Raw genomic sequence first — 18,923 nt, forward strand, 5'->3', positions numbered from 1 at the left:
TACGGTAGACCTTTGAATTTCCCCACACTGGCTAAATGAAAACTTCTTGTATTGATACCATAGTATGATACGGTAGACCTTTGAATTTCCCCACACTGGCTAAATGAAAACTTCTTGCAGTCCAGAAGTATTGTAACTCATTCCCCCAGTAATTTGAATTTTTGGTCCCTAGTTATAACAGTGGAATCCCCCCCCATTCTTCCTACTTTCAGCTCGCAGCGCCTTATACATTTCTTCTATGGTGTCCAGTTTCCAATCTCCATAGCCCACTTACTCGAAGTCTTTCCTCATATCAGTGCCCTTTTGCCAATCTCACCAGGTGTGTTTGGATCCTTTCAAGAAGCTCGATTGTCTTTTTTAGGTGTGACCTCCATACTCAATTACAGACTCCAGGAGTAGTCTTACAATTGCCTTATAGAGTGTGATTATGACCTCCCTTTCTCTACACAAAGTGTATGATAAATCAGTGATAAGCTATTGTGGATCTTCCTCACTGCATGTCTACACTGCTCAAAGAGCTTCGTATCTGACCACATCATAACTCCCAAATCTCTTTCTCCTCTGCTGTTTTTGAGTTCGACCCCACCAAGTATATAAAGGTCAAAGTGCAAGACCTCTCATTTTGCTGCATTAAAACAGCTGTCATTTTTCTGACCATTTCCGAAGTCTGAGTTGTCCCGAAGAAGCTCTGCTTGGAGTGATCATTAACTATTTTACCAATCTCGACATCATCTGCAAATTTTGACACAGTGTCATTTCAGGAGAAAAAAAAAAAAAGAACAGTGCTCCTCTTACCAATTCTTGCTAACCCCACTTCTTATTTTTGCCCAATTTGAGGAGTAACTATTTATTACAATATACTACCTCCTTTCCTGAAACTGTCCTGCGATCCATCTAAGGAATTTTCCTGTGATTCCAGCATATTCTATCTTGTGCAGTTACCTCTCACACGAGACTGAATCAAATGCATTGCTGAAATCCAAGTAAACAATATCAAAATTATTTTCTCTGTCCAGCTCATAAGTGAATGAAAAAAATAACTACCCAGGTTAGTTAAATCTGATTTTTTTAACTATGTCAGGTGCATTCCTTTATGAAACCATGCTATATTTCATTGATAAGTCCAATTCTAACTAAATGATTCTGTATTGCACTCTTGATCATGCCCCCCCCCGTACTTTTCCTTTTCCCTGACACTGAAGTTAGACTAACCAGTCTGTAGTTACTCACTTCATTCTTAGACCTGTCCTTATGTGTGAGCAATACAATGGCACCTGCATAATTAATCTTAATAGTTGAATGCAGAGTCTTGCCACTTCCCTCAAAATTACTGGGTATATTCCATCAACTCCAAGACCCTTACTTGCCTTTAGGCTCAAATGCTTTTCTGATAAATAATATTCTGAAACTTCAGTATCACTAATTTCATGCTTTCCAGCTTATTCACACAGTTTCCACTCACCATGAAGGGTCTTCTATAAATATTAAAGCGAAGTACTTGTTCATTTCATCTGCAACATCAAGTGACTTATCCAAGACTTTCCCACACCCATTACACAAGGGTTTGATCTGACTCATTCTTCTCTCCTTGTAAGTTTTTTTTCACTCTTTGCCAAGGATTTCTCATAATCTGCCTTTACTAGCTAAAATTACTATGTAGTAATTTAATAAGACAGTAATTTAATCAGACAGATTTAATAATTTAATACTACAGATCAGTTTGTAGCTGTTATAAGCTCCAGTACTGTTTATTTCTCTGTTCTTTTAACTTTTCCATGCCGTCTTTTCTGCTTTATTAAACTGGCTGCCTCATTATTCATCCACTTTGGAATCCACTTAATGGTATATACACATTCAAGGCTTCCTTGACTATTGCTTTTAGAATGTTTCTAATATATGCTGGCTCCCCAGTTGAGAGGGGTCATTTAGCAGCGGTCATAATCTATTTTCTTTAAATTAAAACATGTTCAATCATCCTTAACAAATACTACTTCTCTCCTCGTAACCATCACTTAACTTAGAACTCTGTGATCAAAATTGAGAGTAGGAGTGTGCTATAGGTCTAATGACTCTGATGAGTATAATAAGAAACTGTACAGGGAAATAGAGTGGGCCAGTAAATCAGAGAGTCTTATAACGGGGCATTTTAATTTCCCATATATTGACTGGAATTTGTGGGTTGGTCACTCACACACTAGCAAGGCTTTTGTGGATTTATTGGATGATCGTTTTCTACATCAGCATGTTCAGGAGGCAACTAGAGGGAGTAATACTCTTGATCTGATTATCAATAGATAACTCTGTAATCACTCTTTCCTGATGGTTCCTATGCTGTTAGCTCCCACATTATCATCTGCTTCAAGATGATCAGGTCTAGAATATTCTTGCCCCTAATACCTTTCCAAATCTAGTTGATTTGGTACAAATCTAGTTGATTATTGATACAACTAACAATCATCTAGTTTATTACTAGAGGGAGTAATACTCTTGATTTAATTATCAGGAGTGATTCTTCATGCATTAAGAATCTGCAGATAAATGAACCACTAGGTGGCAGTGATCACAGTGTGCTGAAGTGGGATTTACTCAAAGAGGTAACTACCATTAGGTGTAAAGGGAAGGGTTATTGCTTCCGTAAAGGCGACTACGATGGACTGAGACAGTATTTAAATTCTATACAGTGGGACCAACTGATGATGTTACCAACAGCAAATTCAAAATGGGAAGCATTCAAAGAACTTATCTTGGAAGCTACTAGGCTTTACATACCAACTAAGAAATATTGTTCAAGGTTTAGGCCAAAATGGATATCAGATGAACTAATGAGGCATATGGCAGAGAAGAAAAATGCATGGGATACTTACAAATTAACACATGACACAGAAGCCTATGATAGATACAAGTTGATATGCAACCAAGTTACAAAGGAGGTTAGGCAGGCGAAGGCAGATTACGAGAAATCCTTGGCAAGGGATGCAAAGAAAAACAGCAAAGAGTTCTTTACTTATGTAAACTCTAGAAGGAAGGGGATGAATCAGATTGGTCCACTTGATATCGATGGGTCAACTGTTGATGATCCTGCTCAGGTAGCTAACAAACTAAATGAATATTTTGCATCGACATTCACACATGAGGAGTTATTCAGCGAGGGGAATGCCAGAGGTGTATTCAACTCTAGCAGTAAGCTACAGAATCTTGAAATAACTGGGAGTAAAGTGGAGGAGAAACTGTTGAAGATAAACACAAGAAAGGCACCCGGGGTGGATGGGATCTATCCAGTTATATTAAAGGAGGCAGCAAAGGAAGTAAGCAAACCCTTAGCCATAATTATGAGAGCTTCCTTGGACTCAGGGGAGGTACCCATAGACTGGAAATGTGCAAATGTGACCCCAATTCACAAAGGAGGATCAAAGGCTGACACAAATAATTATAGACCTGTGAGCTTAACTTCTGTTCCAGGAAAATTAATGGAGGCACTGGTTAAAGAAGCACTGCAGGATCATTTAGACAAGACTTCAGTTATAGCTCGGACACAGCATGGTTTTGTTAAAGGGAAGTCTTGCCTGACCAATTTGATTGGATACTATGATGCAGTCACAAAAGAACTGGATGCAGGGAATAGCTTTGATATTATATACTTGGATCTTAGAAAGGCTTTTGATACTGTTGCACATGGAAGACTGCTACACAAATTGGAGCAGTGTGACATTGGAGGCAAATTGCTGCAATGGATAAAGGGGTGGTTGAGGGGGAGAAGACAGAGAGTGGTAATCAATGGACACTGCTCATCGTGGACTAATGTTATTAGTGGAGTCCCTCAGGGCTCAGTGTTGGGTCCATTATTGTTTTCTGTATTTATAAATGATATTGATGATGGTATATCAAGCTTAATGTCCAAGTTTGCAGATGATACAAAGGTTGGCAGGGTTGTCAAGGAAACTACTGACACTATGCTGCTGCAACAGGATCTGGAAAGGTTGAGCAGATGGGCTGAGAGGTGGCAAATGAAGTTTAACATTGACAAATGTAAAGTACTACACATGGGAAACAGCAACCCCAGAGCAACGTATCAACTCTGTGGTACTACACTGACAGTGGTAGAGAATGAAAGGGACTTGGGGGTGGTTGTGCAGGCAGATATGAAGTTCTCTGAGCAGTGCAGACGGGCTGCAAGAGTAGCTCATGGAGTATTGTCAATGATATACAGGAATTTTTCCAGCAGGGATAAGGAGGTGATTATTCCCTTGTATAAGGCAATGGTCAGGCCACACCTAGAGTACTGTATACAGGTCTGGAGGCCTCATTTCAAGAAGGATGTAGAGCTGCTGGAACGAGTACAGAGAAGGGCAACAAGATTAGTGAATGGAACAAAGGGGTGCTCTTACGAAGAAAGGCTTAAGTTTTGCAAATTACAGTGTCTGGAGACTAGGCACCAGCGAGGTGATCTGATAGAGATGTATAAAGCCTTGAATGGTTTGAGCATGCTCAATGCTGATGGGATTCTTCCTCTAGCTCAGAATAATCACCTGAGAGGGCATAAATTCAAATTGAGGAAAGACAGATGTAGGATAGATGTGCGGAAATTTGCCTTTAGCCAGCGGGTGGTTGGTTGGTGGAACAGACTTCCATCCCTTGTCGTGGAGGTTGATAGCCTAAATAAGTTTAAGGCTCAGCTGGACAGGTATTTTGAACGAACAGAGGGGTGAAGTGGAAGTGGGTTTTTTTTTTTTTTTTTTTTGCTGATGCTGCATAAGCTTGCTTTCTTGCATCAAATTTTAAAATTTTCTTGTGAAGTCACAAAGCTCCTTATCCTCCCTAAATACATTGTACATACCTTAGTGAAATTCACTCCCCTATTTCTGTATGATACCACATTTCCATTAGCCCTGTTTCGTCAGTATTAATTGTCCTAACCAGGAATTCAAATTTTCTCATTTTATTAACAATGCTCCTGACATTGCTATAAACACAGTTAAGACTAAGTGTTCTTATATAGTTTTCTCCCCTGACATATCCCTTCAAGTTACTTAACTCAGCAACATCCAATAAAAAAAATAATAATAATAAAAAAACTTAAGTTAAAATGCAATCAATTTATATTTAAATCGGTGATTTAAATATAAATTTTCATATTCCTTCAGTACTGTGTTCCTAATTTTGTCGGAATGTGAGTAGTATACAGAGTGATTCACTACCAGTGTGACAAACTTGCAGGAGGTGTAGGGGGCACAAAGACAAATCGGAATCACATAGCATTGCAGGGTCCGAAATGCCTTCGTCATGCGGTAGAGGACGTTGAACGGGAGGTCGCGTGAACAGCGATCCTGCTGGAAGTCAGCATTTGCGAACCGTTTCTGTTGAAGAAACCAAGTAGCAAAAGTCCTTCGGAGTGGATAATCCACAGGCTCCAATGATTGGATGTGTTGCAGATAGTATGAACTCATTTGGTTTGTTGACAGTATCCTCCATACTGTGGATTGGGAAATACCCAATCGTTGGCCTATCACTCGAGTACTCGTACTCGGATTGCCTTCTGCAAGATGTAGGACATTATCCTCATTGTCTGGTATCCTCGTCGTTTGCTCTCGATTCATGGTACCTCTCGTGAAATGACCAGTCTCACGTAACCTTCTCATCATAAGATTAAAATCGTATGATGAGGAGCACACCTGTGCGGGAAACATTCCTGGTACAAGCACAGAGCGGTGCGCTCGTTACAGTCCACAGCTCCATGCACGAGGTGCATGTCGGCTAGTTCAACGTTTGAATACTCGTCCATCCTACTGCCTCGGGAACCGGTTCGCAAATGCTGACTTCCAGCGGGATCGCTGTTCACACGACCTCCCGTTCAACGTCCTCTACCACATGACGAAGGCATTTCAGACCCTGCAATGCTATGTGATTCCGATTCATCTTTGTGCCCCCTACACCTCCTGCAAGTTTGTCGCACTGGTAGTGAATCACTAGTGCGACAAACTGTATACATAAAAAAAAAAAAAAAATGTGTGTTAGGCTTTCTGTGTATGACTGTGCAATGGTTCATGTAATAATAGGTTTGGGCACTTGTTAAGAACGGAAAACAATCGTAGTAAAAATGAACATCACAAGTAAAAAAAATTATCCATAGGGACATACGACTTCAGATACATGCACTTTCTGACCAAACTGATTGCTTTTTTTCAGCATGGTCTTATATTTCCAAAAAATCATCAGTTGTCTGTGTTGAATATCATTAGTCCTCCTCACATGCTCTCTTTATCCCCTTGAAATCTGATGGGCTGTTGGAGACATTAATTGTTGCTCTCAGCACATATACCTTGGTTCTTGTCTACCTATGCTTATTACAAAAGATGTTATCTGTTTCCCTGACTATAGAATCACCCAGTAGAACTAAATCCTTTTGAACTGGAGCATTTGTCATTTGTCAGAACTCGACACCCTATTAGCTGCCTTGGCTCCCGCCCATATGCTAATAATAACTTCTGCTGTGACTGTAGCTTAGCCTAGACAAGGTTAGTATTTTCACAACAATAAAATTCAATCTATCTTGACGAATAACAAAAAAAAAAAATTTGATAGAATGACCTTTAGCCTCACAGCAGGGACGTTGTGTCCAACCCACCAGGAGTTACCGTCCCCACCACAAGGAGGTAGGTTACTCTATCTAACAAAACTATTAGAACTATTAGTCTGACCTCCTGTCAGACAACTGAAAGTAAAGAATTCAACAAGTGATTTAACTTCAAGAGGAACAACCCTCCTCCTCCTTAGGTGTTTAAGACCAGCGGCACCCCCGTCAGATCTGGGACCACCAAGGCCGACCAAACCAACTCAGCAACTTGCAATTATAGTTCTTATTCTTGTGGAAACCTACAACATGTAGTTCACACCAGTGGAACTCCTAGCCTTATTCTTGGTTAACACTGTTAGCTCAAATGAAACCTGGTCTCTGGTCAGTCTACTATCAACTAAGTTTCGACGCCACAGTTTGTCCAAAAAATATTCTTTTGACACTTCAGGATTCACATCAAAGACCACAAGTCTGGGGTTCCTCCGAAGAATCCTCTCAACCTCCAGCCCCTATTCACTGATTTGAGCACAATCTTTGATCCTGTTAAAGTCATTCTTGGTTGTGGCCACACACCAATTTCTGATAGGTCTTATAGCAGTTATCTTGACCATTGGCAGAACGGTGACAAAATTGCCCACCAATTCTGCCTTCACTTGATCACTACTCTGAAACCTTGTGTCCTTTGCCCTAAGAATCAGTGTCTTGGTTTTGGCCTTCTCCTTCTCAGGAAAAGATACAGCATCTGCATAAGTCCATGATTTCAAGTTTTGTTCATTCATCATGACTTCCAGCTTTGCCTTTAAAACATTATTTTCCGCAGTGACTTTCTGTACAACAGCTGCCATCTGATCCCAGCATGACATTATAGTGTCCAAATTGTAGGAACTTGCCCCACAAATAGTTGTGACAAAAGTTCTCAGCTTCTCTCGATATTAGTTCAAATCTCCAAACCCAATCAGGTTAGGCCATCTTGAATCAGTTGTCATTTGCACACCATGACTGGTGGCGGAGGGCCAAGGACTCACCCCAGCACCTCGCATAACTTTCAGAGGACTTTTAGGGAGAACCTCCTTTTCTTCCGACATCTCCGGTCCTCTACCAGAGGCTTGGCAACCTTTCTCCTTCTAATCATTAAACAGAAGGTTAGTGCAAACCAATTTTAAAACAATCACAGCAGAATTAACTACCAATGAACTGAAGCAGTTTGCACTTAATTATTCTGTTCTGGGGCATGCCCAAATTGAGGTCATCACTTGGCAAGTTACTAGAATCTTGTGATCCTGATGAGCTCCCAGTTACATTTGTCTGTAGGACAACACCGATTTCTTGATTCTTATAGTAATGCACCATTTTAATTTGAGATTGGTACAATCCTTACATTGGGAACAAAGGAAACAATTTCAGTTGAGCTATAATTAGCAACTTTTTGAATATATATTCCACAGTTTATGCAAGCAGTAAAGTCATGGCTCACATGGGAATTGCCTGCAGACATTTCTGTCTGATTGACAATACTCTCAGTGGAGTATTCGGTGTAGACCTTGTAATAACTATAGTTAAATTTACAGTTTATCACAGAAAGTACCTTTTTATCAAAATTAAATGTATAATATAAAATTTAAATTATTATTATTATCATTAGCCATATGGTACAAGGAAGCCTAAGGCTTATGCTGCACCAGCAAAAAGAAAAAAATATTTCCATATTACCCTGAGAGAGAGAGAGAGAGAAGTAGAAGAGAATCACCAAAAAAAAGAAGAATGATGATATTTGGCTCAGGGCCCTGGGTGTGCCAAGACCTACTCACCAGATGTGAGCCCCTGGGGTTAAATATTTACAAATTTTCACCGGAAATAAGTTTTATCAAAATTAAATTACAGAATATGTTCTTGTTTATACTCTAGTGTGACCACCAAATCAGAGGAGTTTACAATAAATCATGAATACAATCATTAATCGTATTTAGCAGTCACAGACTTGAACCACTGTGCAATTGGCTACATCAGGCCTTAAAGCAAAAACTATTGACTCCAAACTGCTAATGCTTTAGCCATTAATCCACAAAGCAAAGAGAAACATATGCTCTCTGTGAATGCCAGCTGTCAAACTGCACACGTACAGCATCAAAAGGTATTCTGGAACAATAGTTTTGCGGTAAAATAGAAAAGGCTTCCCACTTTAAATCACGCATATAAATGCTACCTTTCCAAGGCTGCATGTTTTAGTTCCATGATAAATTTTGCTCTCTGTCTTCTAATTTCTCAACTAATGCTGGTGTCTCCCAAGGTTCAGTTCTTTCCCCCACTCTACAGAAGTTCAAGTCTAATGTCAAAAAATATCTTCTTTCGTCCTCTTAACCTCCAACCCAAGCATGGTACTAAGTACTATAGGGTCTAATACCTCTCATGTTTGGGGTTTTCATAAAAAAAAAAAAAAAAAAATTCCATGATGTTTGTTTCTCATATCAAACTGACACCCAGTTCAATTATTCCAAGCACTGCTGCATTTATGTGGTCTGGTCTGTGGCTCTAACATACACATTTTTAGAGGCCCTAAAATTATGGTCACAGGATGGAGGACAACCGTAATCAATTTTTCCCTTCCCATCCCCCACAACTTTGGATTCCTGATTCTGCTGCATTACTGCACCTGGAAAAAACAAAGGCTGCCCATTCCTTGAATTAAAGCATAAAAACATTTTCTGAATTTAACAGTTATGCTGATAACTGACTATTCATTCCTGTTTGAGGTGCAACCATCAACATGAATTTAACCAACGAATGCAACCCCTATTTGTGCAAAAAAAAAAAAAAAAAAACCACACCCTCTACGACTACTGTCCATTAATTGAAGTAGATCAATTTTCACTTGTTCTGCATCTGTGCGAAAACGTTGAGGTTGAATATCTCGTTTAAAGAATGGTATGTTAAAATTTTCTGATGAGATTTTATTTGAAGATAAAGAAACTAAATTTGATTGCAAAATACCTTTATATTAGATAAAGTAATTCTGTTTCCATTTTAAAAATATACTTTTTTATTTCTATTGATTTTTTTTTTAAATTGATATTTTATTTAATTGGTAAGATATGAACTGTTTTCTCTTTCTGTTCAGGCTTTGTAGTGATGTGTCTCCTCTACACCTCAGTTTTGAATCCAGATTCGAAAGTGGAAATTTGAGGAAAGCAATTCAGGTTAGCTGAGGTCCAAAAGCCCAATGCATTTAGTGTTTTCTAAGTTATTTCCTTTCAAAATTAATGCTCTTAAAATTTGCATTATTTTATTTATGACATGGATAATTTTTTGGTGGCTATTTATTTTTTTAATCATATATTTCGTAAGAATGTGTTATAATGTAGGCATGAAATGAAAGCTTATTAAAGTAATGGTGCATAAATTAAAGTGCACAAATTTTACTCAGATAACTTGAATGTCAGTATTCTGATACATTAATTATACTACTGTTAGTCTCTCTCTCTCTCTCTCTCTCTCTCTCTCTCTCTCTCTCTCTCTCTCTCTCTCTCTCTCTCTTTCATGGATGTGTATGGCGGGGGTATTATAAATATAGAGTTAAGATTTTACTCTGTATGAATTGAACCCAATCAGTTGGTCAGCACTGCTTGATATGTTATAGATTAATAAAATAATAAATAAATTAGCCTTAATAAATAATTTTTTCTTAATTTTATTTATTTTCTTAATTTCAAATATAAAATTAAAAAAACAGGAAATAAATTTGATATTACATTTACAAATTTAGACAAATGTGAATTGTCAATGTAACATGAACACAAGTTTATAAAAATATAATAACTGCATAGTGATTATCATGTCTTATTATCAGACTATAGTGACACTTAATATCTTTAAAAAAAAACTGAAATAGACCTCCAACCTACAGCACATCAATCTTGATAACTATGTATGCATTGTACTTTATCTATTTGTAGTGTACTTCTTGGTTTAACGTAAGTACTACATTCGTTATCATGATATGCTTCATTGAATTTATGCTTTGGTTAATGAAAGTATAAATTTAATGAAGGGATCAAAAGCCACCAAAGGACTGACCCAAGATAGCTCTTAACCACTATTATTTACCACATCTAATAATTATCTATTACACTAGCCAACATGATTTTTACCTCCAAAAACTTAAATTGCTGTTTTTAACCAATTTTTATGCTTAGATTTTGAAAATCACCATGATAGTTTCACATCATGTCAAAGTTATTAAGTATAGAGGGAGTTACGTTTTACCAAAATATGCCAATAATATAGGACATGCTGATTTATTTTAGCAGATATAAGCTAATTCTCTTAATTTTAGCAATCGATTCTGGCCTCAGTTTTCTTGTGATAAACATAATCAGACTTCTACCTATGGTTCTTAGGTCCAAATTCTGATGCAACAATTTACAATTTCAAGAGAGCACACTTAGCATTTTTGGTGAGGATTTTTGTAGGCTGTACCAAGGTTTTCTAAGCATTAACTGATTGTGACCTATTCTCAGGGCTGTAAATCTATCCTCCAAACATAAACAGTCCCTCGAGAGTAGGAGGGTGCAGCCGAAAGGAACAAAGATTTGTCTTTCAAAAGGGCATGAAAATATTTTTGAAATATTTTGCTATGGAAGACAGTACATGTTTTTGCAAAGACATTATTGGACTTCTGAAAGAACTAGGTGTTGTGCATAAGTCAGATGAATGGCATTTATTCATAGATGCCTCAGATTTAGTTTAAAAGCAGTTTTTTTCATAATGGCAATGAATTTCCATCAGTTCCTGTGTTTCGTTCAGTTGGACTTAAAGAAAGTCATGAAAGCATGTCTAAGGTTCTACATGCTATAAAATACCTGGATTATGGTTGGAACATATGCAGTGATCTTAGGTTATTGGTTTGTTTGTTGGTTTGCAGGGGGATTTCACAAAATTTTGTTGCTTTTTGTGTTTATGGGACAACCGTGCGACATAAGAACATTATGTTGTGCAACAAGCTGGATGAGTTCATACCAGGACAACGTAATGTAAAATATATTCCTTTAGTGCAATCAAACAAGGTTCTTCTTCCACCTCTGTACATCAAACTTGGATTGATGAAAAATTTCTTGAAGGGACTAACTAGATAAAGAAAGTAACGGATTTGCATACTTGAGAAGTGTTTCCTAATTTAACATATGCTAAACTTAAGGAAGGAATTTTCATAGGACCCCAAATTAGAAAACTCTCGAAAGACAATGTTTTTGAAACCCAGTTAAAGTAGATAGAATTGGCAGCTTGGCGATCATTTAAGATGGTAGTACATGGTTTTTTTGGGTAATAGGAAAGAAAAAAACTATGAAATGTTGGTCTCTAATTTACTCGAGTGCTACAAAAATGTGGGCTGTCGAATGTTGTTGAAAATTCATTTTCTTCTTTTCCATCTTGAATTTTTCCCAGAAAATCTGGGAGATGTGAGTGATGAATAAGGGGAGTGGTTTCATCAAGATATTTCTACAATGGAAAAGCAGTACCAAGGTTGCTGGGATTCTGTAATGATGGGGGATTGCTGCTGGTTCCTTGTGAGAGAGAGTAATCAGGAATACAAGAGAAAATCCCTTATTAGCAAACATTTTAAGGACAATTACAGGTATGTTTAATATATATAATTGAAATATAACTATTTCGCTATGATTTGTGATATTTTTTTCGAAGTTAAATGAGTTATAGAGAACGTATCATTTTTTTTTCACTTGTATTACAAACTTGAATTATACATATATATATATATATCCCTTTATTTTAATATTAAACATTGATACATCTTTTGATGTAGATATGATAGAGACTTTTTACATTGATTCTGGAGGAATCAGTGCGTTTATTTCCTCCAGAATCATATATTTTTATTGCAGAGATATGACAAAAAATATTTTTTGTTGGGTAGTTTTATTAGACAATCTTGGAGTGGCAGACAGAGGTGTTTCTTGTTTCCTTTCAGCACCTTATTAGGTGCTGAAAGGAAACAAGAAACAAATTGGAGCAGTTTGGCTTTAAGGGAAAGTTGCTAAAATGGATAAAAGGATGGTTGAGTTGCAGAAGAAGAAGAAGTAATCAAAGGTAATCAATGGACACTGCACTTCGTGGACTAATGTCCTTAGTTGGAGTCACCCAAGTTTCGTTGTTGGAGCCATTGTTGTTTTCTATATTTATCAGTGATATTGACGAAGGTATATCAGGCTTAATGCCCCTCAACGTGGGCACCTGTATGTGGTGAGGGGACCTCCCAGTGATGCTGCTGGCCTTCCAGATTAGCATCACTGGGATCTGATGCCCATACCTTGGTTCCAGGGTTACATAGTTGGAATCTGGCATGTGCAGCCATGCGCCACAACCTGTGGAAATTCAGAAAGGGGGACCCTGTTTGAGGGGCCCAGCCTTAATACACCACTTTGGCCCCTGCTTCGACAAGATGGGTGATCCCGGACCGGCCCGACTGGGATCAATCGGTGGGTGGTTCTTACTGCTAGGGTCAACTGCGTTCCAATAAGTCTCCCTCCCATTTGGTCCTCGAATGGGATCAAGGCTTATTGGAAATGTGGGTATGGTGCTCTTAAGTGAACTTTGCGTCCCATTCATGTGCTAGCAGTACCTGCTAGTTCACGAGTGGGCATCCCCTCGCAGGGCTCTGTGGTAGGTGAGGTACTTAGGGCATTGGAAATTTTTATCTTACTCCTATGAGTATTATAAATTCTAATTCTTCTGAGGCCCTAACAATGCCCCTACCTAATCGAGATGATAACACAGAAAACACCTCTGTAAAAAGAGCCAGAACTGAGGATACACCACCATCAGTGACACCGCTCTTCCTCATTCTCCATTCCACTGGAGAGCAGTCAATTGGGAAGATGTCACCCTTCTTTATCCAGAAAGGATTAGAAGGGTTGGCAGGATCACCTAAATCTATAAAAAGACTGCTTTTTGGTGACCTTTTGGTCGAAGCTTCCACCACAAAACAAGCAGCAAAACTCCTGAACTCTACATCCATAGGGGGAGTACCTATCACTGTAACCCCCCCCCACAAAACTCTGAATTCTTCATGAGTTGTTATATCAGAGTGGGTCCTTCTTCATGTTTTTGAAGAAGAGATCTGCTCTGAATTGAAAGGCCAAGGAGTGACATCTGTCAAAAGAATATCGATACGAAAGGATGGGAATCTCATCCCTACCCGAGTCCTTATCCTCACATTTAACACCCCACGGCCTCCAAGTTCCATCAAGGCAGGCTATCTAAACTGCCCAGTGAGGATTTATATCCCAAACCCACTGAGGTGTTTTAGATGCCAAAAATACATCACTCACAAACATTGTTTGTTTGTTATTTGGTTTTTAGGAGCATTAGCAACTAAGGCCATATTGCTCCGGGATATGCGGTGGTCATTCCCTGACCTTTCCGCATCCTCCGTATTTGGTGGTGACGGGCTCGAACCCCGGTCTAATCAAGAAGCGTGTGCTACGCACTGCTGCTCCTTCCCACCTGGCTATGGAGGTGCCTAACTCACAAACATCTTGTTGTAGTAACCCTGCCTGTACTCGATGTGGTCTTAAAGGCCACAAGAGCAAGGAATGTTCAGCTTCAAAACCGATCTGTGTAAATTGCCAAGGAGAGCACTCCGCCTACTCCAGAGCATGCCAGCAGTGGAAGGATGAAAAGGAAATCCAAAAATTGAAAACAGAGCTGAATATCTCCTACCCAGAGGCCAGAAAATGTATCCAACCAATAAATAGCAGGACACCTTCACATGCCCAGAAGGTTTCTGCTAAGTGCACTATCGGTACACAAACTGAGATGACCGTACCATCACGAGAGTGATTCACTTCGATTGTATTCTGTTTATTGAGTTCACAAAAGCCCACCCAAAAAACACAATCAGCTGCCTCTCCTATATCTGACCTCCCAGTGCTCCACCACTACCAAAACCAAGTGGTAAAGAAAAGCTAAAAAGTTCGGAAGAGCCACTCGTAATACAAGAAACAACGGGTGTAGAGGATAAGGAGGTACAGAATGAATCAGTCTTGGAATTCTTTGCAGAGGTAGAAATGGACACGGGACAGTGTCCATACTTCCCCAAAAAAGAGAAATCCAAGACTGTCAAAAGAAAGCCCTCAGCGCCTCAGAAGCCACTTGATGCATCCACCAAGCCAAAATAATGGCTAAATTCCTACAATGGAACTGTCGTGGATTCCGGCAAAACAATGATGACATCAAGGCCCTCCTGCAAAAGCATGAACCAATTTGCTTTTGCTTGCAGGAGACAAATACTTGAAGATAAACAAAAAACCCTTCCTTTCGTAATACTACTATCATTCGAAGAGACAGAACTGGGGATGGACCTGTGCGTGGGGGTGTTACTATTCTTCTGGGCAACCACACCCCATTTCAACATATTCCGCTTTCCACCAACATAGAAGTGGTAGCAGTTCGCCTTACTGTAGGGTTTTTACTAACAGTTTGTTTGGTTTATTTGCCACCCGGAGCCGACATCTCTCAGAAAGACTTTGATGATCTCATTTTGCAGCTACCTTCTCTTATCTTACTCTTGAGCGATTTTAATGGACATAACACCCTGTGAGGTAGTGCTGACATTAATGGAAGAGAACGTGTCGTAAAGCATATGCTCAGTGACAATGACCTTTCTCTTCTAAATGTGAGAACTAATACCTTTTCCACATGCCTACCCGTATGTTCTCTGCCATTGATCTTACTATATGCTCCCCCTCTCTCCTTCCTTCACTCACTTGGGAAGTAGAGGTGCACCTCTATGGAAGTGATCACTTCCCCGTGATAACCAGTCTAATTAACGGAAGGCCATGTCTACCTTTTAGGTTACCACGATGGAAGGTTGATCAGGCTGATTGGAATGCCTTTCAACATCTGGTAGACTTTGACATCAGTACAGTCAGCCAGGGGACTATCAATGATGCAGTGGCATGCATCACAGAAAGCATTGTCCATGCAACTGCAACTACAATTCTTAAATCATCTGCCTGGTTTCCACAGTTTCCAAAACCCTGGCGGAATGCTGAATGCACAGCAGCAAAAAAAGGCACAAAACAAAGCTTGGGGGATATTTCGACAATATCCCACCACAGCCAATCTCTTAGTCTTCAAACGTGCATGCGCAAAAGCTCGCTATATTCGTCATCACAGCCAAAAGGCACTGTGGATCCATTTTACATCCTCTATTACTTAGCCGACCAGCACTAAAGCTATCTGGGACAAAATCCTGAAATGAAGGGGAAATATACATCGCACCCTTCATCGGTCCTGGAATGTGATGGATGTGTTATTGCAGATCAAACTGCAATAGCTGATGCTCTTGGGGAAACTTTTGCTACCGTCTCTTCAACATCCTCTTACTCCCCAGAGTTCTTGGTTGTGAAAAACAAACTTGAGAGGCAGCCTATTAACTTCAAATGTAAGGTCCCTCATCCTTGTAATGTTGTTGTTGTTTGGTTTTTAGAAGCATTAGCAACTAAGGCCATATTGCTCCAGGGATATGCGGTTGTCATTCCCTAACCTTTCCTCATCCTCCATATTTGGTGGTCACGGGCTTGAACCCCGGTCTAATCAAGAAGCATGCACTACGCACTGCTGCTCCTGCCCACTTGGCTACGGAGGTGCCCATCCTTGTAATGGACCCTTCACTATAGAAGAGCTACAAACTGCTCTTATTATTACCAAGACAAGTGCTGCTGGACCCGATCTCATCCATTACGAAATGATCAAACACATGTCAACTAAATCCATAGACCATTTGCTCTGTCTATACAATAGGATCTTTTTAGAAGAGCAATTTCTGGATTCTTGGCATAAGGCAATCATGCTTGCCTTTCCTAAGCCAGGAAAAGATCCAGAAATTCCAACAAACTATCGTCCTATCGCTCTGACTAGCTGTCTGTGCAAAATTCTGGAGAAAATGATAAATGCCCGCCTTATATGGTATTTGGAAGTAAATGGGCTCCTCTCCAGAGTACAGTATGGCTTCAGAAGGAATAGGTCCACTTTGGACCAATTAATCAGGCTCGAAACTTCTATTTGAGGTGCCTTTTTAAAACGAGAACATTTGGTGTCCATGTTCTTCGATATGGAAAAAGTGTATGACACAACTTGGAGATTTTAAATTTTAAAAGACCTCTATAGCATCGGTCTTAGAGGTCATCTCCCAGTTTTTATTATAACCCACCGTTCCTTCCAAGTTCGTGTAGGATCCACCCTATCTCGGCCTTTCAGCCAAGAGGAGGGAGTACCTCAAGGATCCCTCTTAAGTGTTACGCTTTTTGCCATCAAAGTGAATTCCATCACGGAACAACTTCCTCCAACTGTGAATTGTGCCCTGTATGTTGATGATTTTAGCATATTCTGTCAGTCTTGCAACATGAGGGTAATCGAGAGACAACTGCAACATGCCATTGACCATCTGAGCTCATGGGCAATGAATAATGGCTTTAGGTTCTCTCTGGAAAAGACCATTTGCATGCACTTTTGCTGCAAGTGTAATCTTCATCCTGAACCTGAACTGAGACTAGGGCCAAAATGCTGTTCCAGTATTATCTGAGACTAGATTCTTGGGGCTCGTATTTGACAGAAAGTTGACCTTTTTACAGCACATTCATCAACTTCAAGCAAAATGCATGAGAGGCTTGAATGTCCTACATGCCATCTCATGTATCTCCTGGGGTGCTGACTGATGCACTTTATTACTCTTGTATCACGCACTCGTGTGATCTAAATTAGACTATGGGTCCTAGGTATATGCATCTGCTAGACTCAGCGTACTTCGATGGTTGGACCCCCATCCACCACCAGGCGATTCGTATTGCCACTGGAGCATTTCGTACATCTCCAGTCCAAAGTCTCTATGTCGACGCATATGAGCCATCACTATCGCTTTGTAGGAAACAGTTGTCTTTACAGTATGCTTTCAAACTAAAATCCCTGCCAGGCCATCCCACGTGGCCATCCGTTTTCGAGCCACGGTGGGATGGGTGTTCCCTTTGGTATTCGTGTACAGGAGCTAATCAGAGAGCTCAATATAACCATATATAATGTTGCCATATCCACAAGGCAACCAGCTCCACCGTGGCATGCTCGAACATCAATGTGCAATTTCTCTATTAACAAGTGAGGAAAGGCCACCACTTCGAACTCTGTACACCAAAAACTATGCACTGCCCACCGAGCTAAATACCCCGACTTCTTGCCTTCACTGATGGCTCGAAGTCGGATCTGCCGCCATCTTCCCAAATAACACTATATCTGAGAAGTTACCCGACGAATGCAGTACCTACTCAGCAGAGTCATATGCAATTGAATTAGCCCTGAACCACATAAAAACCCGCAACTACCAAAGGTGTATGATGTACACAGACTCCTTAAGTATATTACAGGCTTTATCGGGGATGAAATATAATCCTCATTGTTTCCTGACCCAGGTTCAGCGGATGTTACATTCTCTCTTTGATCGTTCCTTTGACATCCATTTCTGCTGGATCCCTAGCCACACTGGGATCAAGGGTAATGAACTGGCTGACGCTGCAGCCAGATCACTGCAACCCCAGAAGAACCGTAGCCTGTTAGTCCCCTATACAAACTACAGGCAATTATTACACAAAAGATTACTCTCCCAGTGGCAACAATCTTAGCATGGGCAGGTCACGAACCAACTCTATCAGATAAAGTCTGTCATAAAACCATGGCAGTCGAGTCTGCGAGGAACCGCCGACAGGAAGTTGTTCTAGCTCCCCACCGCATGGGACACAGTCATCTTACTCATTCATTCCTGCTGAGGGCAGATGACACTCCTATGTGTGAGCAGTGTGACACCTTGTGTCACATTGCTCACACATAGGAGTGTCACACATTTTATCTGAGTGCCCACTCTACAGGCATGAATGTCGTCTATTTTTTACTGCTTTTAGCCATCTGACTGAGCCTCATACACTCAGTCAGATTTTATCTGACAATGCAAATTTATCAGCTATTTAAAATGTTTAAATATTTTTAATATTTAAAAGTTATAAACTTTTTACATATCCTTATTTCTATACATCTTGACATCATCATCATCATCAGCCATTTTCAATCCACTGCAGGATGAAGGCCTCTCCAGCAACTTTCCAATTCCTTCTGTTTTGAGCACTGGCCATCCATTTACTACCCAAAAACTCATGAATTTCATCTATCCATCTCCGCCTTTGTCTTCCAGGTTTTCTTCTAGCTCCTCTTGGGTACCATTCTGTTATTTTCTTAGTCCATCTGTCATCATGTCTTTGAGCTATGTGTCCTGCCCAAGACCATTTTAGTTCTTTAG

The 18,923-nt window shown here is 39.9% G+C and overlaps 1 protein-coding gene across 1 annotated transcript in view; it reads left to right on the plus strand.

Moving 5' to 3' along the window:
• LOC150089381 (cytosolic carboxypeptidase 1-like) overlaps positions 1-18,923 on the plus strand; it is a 669,910-nt gene that overhangs the window by 407,242 nt on the left and 243,745 nt on the right. The window contains exon 15 of the mRNA XM_090389963.1: positions 9,687-9,765. Coding sequence (XP_090246089.1) covers positions 9,687-9,765 — 79 coding nt within the window. The remainder of the gene's footprint in view (positions 1-9,686; positions 9,766-18,923) is intronic.

Source organism: Mastigoproctus giganteus, chromosome 2 (genome assembly GCF_048544385.1).
Source record: "Mastigoproctus giganteus isolate SK-2022 chromosome 2, ASM4854438v1, whole genome shotgun sequence".
Classification (NCBI taxonomy): Eukaryota; Metazoa; Arthropoda; class Arachnida; order Uropygi; family Thelyphonidae; genus Mastigoproctus; species Mastigoproctus giganteus.